At 45.7% G+C, this 6,671-nt stretch overlaps 1 protein-coding gene across 1 annotated transcript in view; it reads left to right on the top strand.

Moving 5' to 3' along the window:
• Positions 1-1,115, top strand: part of LOC105178974 — a 1,860-nt gene extending 745 nt beyond the window's left edge. Inside the window, exon 2 of the mRNA XM_011102559.1 lies at positions 225-1,115. Within this exon, the coding sequence (XP_011100861.1) occupies positions 225-1,115 (891 nt within the window). The remainder of the gene's footprint in view (positions 1-224) is intronic.
• The last annotated feature ends 5,556 nt before the right edge of the window (positions 1,116-6,671 follow it).

A 6,671-nucleotide genomic window follows, 5' to 3' on the forward strand; every position in this document is an offset into this window, starting at 1 on the left:
TTCTTAAGCAGATTAATAGCACAATATTGACGGTTATCCCCAAGGTACACTCTCCCACATCTGTTGCAGATTTTCGCCCTATCTCCTGCTGTAACGTACTTTATAAAATCATTGCTAAACGTATTGGACAAGATTATCAGCCCTGCCAGGCAGCGTTTGTCCCTGGCCGGAGCATAGGGGATAATGTTATGTTAGCATAGGAACTCTTCATTGGTTACAATCAGGCCCGACTCCCACCGAGATGTGCTTTCAAAGTCGATATTCGGAAGGCGTATGACACTATCGAGTGGGATTTCTTGCTATCGGTGCTTCAGCTATTCGGTTTCCCAGAGATTTTCAGACGATGGGTTGAGCTTCAGCTATTCGGTTTCCCAGAGATTTTCAGACGATGGGTTGAGGAGTGTATCAGCTCACCTTCCTTTTCAGTAGGAATGAACGGAAAGCCACATGGATATTTTGCGGGTGCCAGAGGGCTTCGACAGGGCGACCCCTTATCGCCATATCTCTTCGTCCTTGTGATGGAGGCTCTACACATGGGAATGCTACAGCTAATCGAGCAGGACATGAACTTCGCATTCCATTGGAAGTGTGACGATATTAGAATCTTCCAACTGGGGTTCGCTGATGACTTACTCCTATTCTATCGGGCCAATACTGAATCTGTTCGGGTCTTCAAATTCGGATTAGATAGATTTGCTGATTGGTCGGGGTTACGCCTCAATGTTGAAAAAAGTCACACCATCATATCCCGATCAGCCCAGAATGTACGAGAGGAGCTACTTGCGGTGTTGGGGTTTCAGGAAGGCCACTTACCGATGAGGTATTTGGGTCTACCATTGATCTCTTCTCGATTATCTATCGCCGACTGCCAACCATTATTGAGTAAGATCGATACACGTATCAATGGATGGGAGGGATTGGCACTGTCATATGCCGGCAGGGTACAAATCATTAAGTCTGTTCTTGTGGCTATGGGTGTATATTGGGCTTCGGCATTTATTTTGCCAAAAGGGGTCATTAAAGATATTGAGAAGCGATTGCGAGCTTTCTTATGGAGAGGTACCGGAAATAGTGGATACCCTAAAGTTGCATGGAAGGAGATTTGCAAACCATAGGAGGAGGGAGGACTTGGCCTTAAGGATATGGGAACTCTTAATCGAGCATTGATGTGCAAAATGCTATGTGAAGTCATCCGATGTGATAGGACTTCTATCTGGGTCGAGTGGCTGCGGCATGGCAGACTACGAGACTGAATCTGTTCGGGTCTTCAAATTCGGATTAGATAGATTTGCTGATTGGTCGGGGTTACGCCTCAATGTTGAAAAAAGTCACACCATCATATCCCGATCAGCCCAGAATGTACGAGAGGAGCTACTTGCGGTGTTGGGGTTTCAGGAAGGCCACTTACCGATGAGGTATTTGGGTCTACCATTGATCTCTTCTCGATTATCTATCGCCGACTGCCAACCATTATTGAGTAAGATCGATACACGTATCAATGGTTGGGAGGGATTGGCACTGTCATATGCCGGCAAGGTACAAATCATTAAGTCTGTTCTTGTGGCTATGGGTGTTTATTGGGCTTCGGCATTTATTTTGCCAAAAGGGGTCATTAAAGATATTGAGAAGCGATTGCGAGCTTTCTTATGGAGAGGTACCGGAAATAGTGGATACCCTAAAGTTGCGTGGAAGGAGATTTGCAAACCGAAGGAGGAGGGAGGACTTGGCCTTAAGGATATGGGAACTCTTAATCGATCATTGATGTGCAAAAAGCTATGTGAAGTCATCCGATGTGATAGGACTTCTATCTGGGTCGAGTGGCTGCGGCATGGCAGACTACGAGATGATTCGATATGGACTATCCCGGAGAATCGTGGACCATGGGGATGGAGAAAAATGTTGAGGTTGAGAGGCTGGTTATGCTCAGTGGTGGAATATCGTATTGGTGATGGAAGTAATTTTTGCTTATGGAACGATCCCTGGCATCACCTTGGGCCCCTCCTTGACAGATTTCCGCGGGGACCAAACAGTCTGGGATTTTTTTTGGGTAAATGTAAATTTCATTAATAAAGAGTAATGGTACAGTACAACATGTGATCGTCAAATGGTTTCTCCCTCAACCCAAGGGATGCGCCATAATCTATACAATGCTCGTGTACTGACTGACGAAGGTGTGATCTCCAAACATTCGAAGTCCGTGATGGTAGGCCATTGCCACTCTCCTACTGAAATCACAGAGCTGAGCTTAGCTGATTCTTCAAGTCTAAGATGGCGTGGTCCACGAGGGAACCGCTCAATAAGTGGACCCAAGTGATGCCACGGGTCCTGCCAAACAAAGAATCTGCCTCCATTTCCAATCTGGTAATCCACGATAGAGCGAAGAAAAGGACGGAGCCTGAGTATTTTCCGCCATCCCCAAGAACCTCCATGTTCATGGAGAGTCCAAATTGATATGTCCCGTAACCGGTCTTGGTAAAGCCATTGGACCCAAATTGATGTCCTGTCACACTGGATAATATCACATAATTTCTTGCTCATTAATGTGCGATTCAAGGTAGAGATGTCCTTGAACCCAAGTCCACCCTCATCTGCTGGCCGACACACATCTTTCCAGGCTACCTTTGCGTAGCCGCTAGACGTTGTACCCTTCCATAGGAAATTCCTCAACCTCTTCTCAATTTCCTTGATAACTTTCTTATGTAATATGAATGCAGATGCCCAGTATAAACTTAATGTCGAAAGCACGGAATTGATGATTTGTACTCGCCCAGCATATGATAACGATATCCCTTCCCATCCAGTAATGCGTGCATCAATTTTTGAAATAAGAGGTTGACAGTCAGAGATAGACAGTCTAGAAGAGATTAAGGGGAGACCAAGATACCTCATTGGTAGGTGCCCCTCTTGGAATCCCAAAATCTCCAACATCTGATCTTTCAATTCTTGAGCCGAACGGGAGATGATTAAGTGGCTTTTTTGAACATTCAGCCAAAGGCCCGACAACTCCGCAAACCATTCCAATCCCTCCTTGAATACTCTGATGGAGTCAAAGTCAACTCTGCAGAAAAGTAGTAGGTCGTCTGCAAATCCCAACTGAAAAACCTTGGAAATCTCACACTTCAAATGATAGGTGAATTGCATGTCCTGCTCAATTCGTTGCAGGAATCCCAAATGTAAAGCTTCCATAACGAGAACAAACACGTAAGGAGATAGTGGGTCTCCCTGTCGTAATCCTCTTGCTCCAGTAAAGAACCCATGAGGTTTTCCATTGAGACCAATCGAGAATGATGTCGTGGAAACACACTCCTCGATCCACCTTGTGAATTTAGTTGGGAATCCGAATAACTGCAAAACTGCTAACAAGAAGTCCCATTCCACCGTATCATAGGCCTTTCTGATATCCACTTTAAGCGCACATTTGGGAGGTATGCGCATCTGGTTATAGCCTGAGAATAGTTCCTGGGCTAGCATAATGTTGTCACCAATGCGTCTTCCCGGAATAAAAGCTGTCCGACAGGGGCTAATAATCTTGTCTAGCAAGCTACTCAGTCTCTGAACAAGTAGTTTTGCAATGATCTTGTATAAAACATTGCAGCATGTTCAGAGTCAGATCCCCCTTATTCCTTCTCTGTAGTCGGAATACCGGTTTAAGTGCCTTCAGTTTACGGGTCACGGCATACATAGGTATACCAACAACCTCATGATGCCAAATGTTTTGCACATTGGGAATGAAATCAGGTGAACGGGCCAGATAGTTATCAAATCGAAACATACCCCCTCCATTATGTTGTTGTGTATCCCCATATAGAACCAGTGGCGAGTGGTCAGACGTCCGTGGTGTAAGGATGTGATAAGATGAGGTAGGGAACCTTGCCAGCCAACGATCATTAATAAGGATCCGATCCAACCGCTTCCATAAACTCCGCGCCGTTGTATTGCAATTATGCCATGTGAACCATTCACCTTGCATTGGAAGTGGAATCAGGCCCGCCTCTAGAATTCCGGTGTTAAATTCTTCTGTGGCCATCCTTATATCTCCTGAAATGCCACATACCTCATTAAGTTCTTAAATTCTTCTGTGGCCATCCTTATATCTCCTGAAATGCCACATACCTCATTAAGTTCTCGCACTGCATTGAAATCCCCTCCCACCAGCCATGGGATGTCTGAGCATTGCTGTGCGAGTGTCTCCAGTGTAGTCCACAAAATCTGACGGTCAATCACCTCAGATGAACCATATACAATAGTAACAAAGACAGTTTCATTGACAGCTCTACTAGTGATACGACAGTGCACAAATTGATCACCCAGGTCAAGTACACGGACATCAATAAAATTCTCATCCCATGCTAGCCATATACGATTTCCAATGGAATTATAATCAGTAAACCAGTTCCATTGAGGTAGCAAATAGGACTGTATATGCATAATATTATTCTGTTGAACACGTGTTTCAAGTATGCCCACGAAATGTAACCTGAATTCTGAGACAAGGTCCTTTAATGCAAGCTGATGGTCTCGTTTGTTCAGCCCACGGACATTCCACACTGCTAGGTTCAACATGGATCATGATTAATGGGGCTGCTTGTGTTAGGACCCCTCGAGGATTCACCTGCGTCATCAATTAATTGCAAAGCATCAAAGGCATTATAAATAACCAATGCCTTACCCCTATCACCGTGTTTGTCAGGTTTGCGTTCCCTAAGCACTTCTCCCTCCTCACGTCTTGGTATGTCAACCATTGTCTGTCTCATCGGTTTTCTGCTCTTTTCATTGTTTGGTTGTGGTAGAGGAGTGTTTGTTTTTGCCACATACACAGCTACTGGTGGTTTACTCGGTTTGTGAATTTTGTTCAGCGGACAATCCTTTGTCATGTGCCCCAAAATCATACAATTTGTGCATTTTGGAGGGAGCCATTCGTATTCAACATCAACTTTACAAGGTGTTTCCCCTCCATTTTCATCCGGTGTCATGACTGATATGTTTTGGCAACGTTTGTGCAACATCAATCATCACACATACACGAGTGAAATCCAATCTCGTGCATGCTCTCGTTATTGCATCCGGGTAAAGAGGTCTACCCACTCCACTAGCAACCGTACTCAATCCATCAGTAGTCCAATATTCCATTGGAAGGTGTCTAAGTTTAATCCAAATAGGTACATGCTTATGTTGGAGCTTTCTCATGCCCATACCTGGTTTCCACTTTTGCAAAACTATTGGTTGTCCATGGAACAACCAAGGTCCCCCTTCGATCACGTCTTCCATATCAATGAGTGTTTTAAATTGGAAGAAAAAGAATCCATTAGCTGTCGCTGTGACCTCCCTCAGAGCTGGCCACACCGAATGAGTGTATTCCTTCAGATGATGATAATACGGCTTTTTCCCTAGAAAATATCCGACAGCTGTATTTTTCCAACGCTTGGATCCATCACGTATTGTGTCCAAGGACGGCCGGACTACAATTTCTCCATTTTGAACCGTTGGGGCGATGAATGATAACGTTTTACGGGATGAATTATTGAACTTGTGGGCAATTTTATCTTCATCAATCGCAATAGGGCTAGCATGTAGCGGTATGTTCCCAACAAATAATCCAGTCGGAATAGTTCTATATTGCTTAGGAAAAATTCTACAATTTTCCACTTCATTGATGACATCACGCCTGACATCATCAGGGCTTACATCATGGTTGACATCATTAGGGCTTACATCATGAATGGCATCATTAGGGCTTACATCATGGCTGACATGATCAGGGCTTACATCATGGCTGACATCATTAGTGCTTACATCATGGCTGACCTCATTAGGGCTTACATCATGGCTGACCTCATGCGCCTTCTCACTCTCCAATTCAGCCTCCATGTCAACCAAATGCGTCGCCACATCGGCTTCTACCTTTCCCTCGTAGTCATCCACGTCAGCAACCCGCCGCACGTCACTTGTCGTCGGAAGTCCAACGGTCGCCGCCGGAATCCCATTCTCGTCATTTCTGTGCGAATCCGCTGGTGGAGATGTTGCAATTTTCTTTCCTCGCACAGCCGTTCGACGGTGGACTGCCAAACCACTACCCCCAGCCCCCGTTTTCGTCGTCCCCGGCGCTGTAAGTATCCGACAAGCTTGTCGCAACTCGCGGGCAAACGGGTGGTCGTCTACCTTCAATTTCTCCGCCGGCAAACGCGATTTCGCGATCCCAAATCTAGCCTCCCAACGTCGTTTCAACTCCTTTAGCGCATCCATGGCTTGGGCGTCGCCATGGTCGACCACTTTATTGGCAAGAGTGAAGAATTCCTCAAGGTTGAAGACGCACGGAGATGAAGACGATTGATTTCTGCCATTTTCGGCAGCGTGAAAACCAGATCTAAAACCCGATTGTTCTCCGGCCAAAACTCCATTTTTCCTCGTCAACAAAGGTCCTTCCACTCCACCAGACCTTGGGCTGCCATGGGATTGCGAAGAGTTGCCGTCGGCCACCGGAAAAATCGAGCCCGATTCTTCATCTTCCATGGCGAGATCTGGTTTTTCTCCAATAAAACCAGCAATAGTTGTCGCCCTTGGCTCCCCTTCTTCATCTACAGTACTTCCGTCATCCTCCGGTGGCTCGCCGCCATCTCCCACCTCTTCGGCCGGCGGATTTTTAGAGATAGGGCTAGTGTGTGTTTTTGATG

The sequence above is a fragment of the Sesamum indicum genome, unplaced genomic scaffold, assembly GCF_000512975.1.
Source record: "Sesamum indicum cultivar Zhongzhi No. 13 unplaced genomic scaffold, S_indicum_v1.0 scaffold00118, whole genome shotgun sequence".
Classification (NCBI taxonomy): Eukaryota; Viridiplantae; Streptophyta; class Magnoliopsida; order Lamiales; family Pedaliaceae; genus Sesamum; species Sesamum indicum.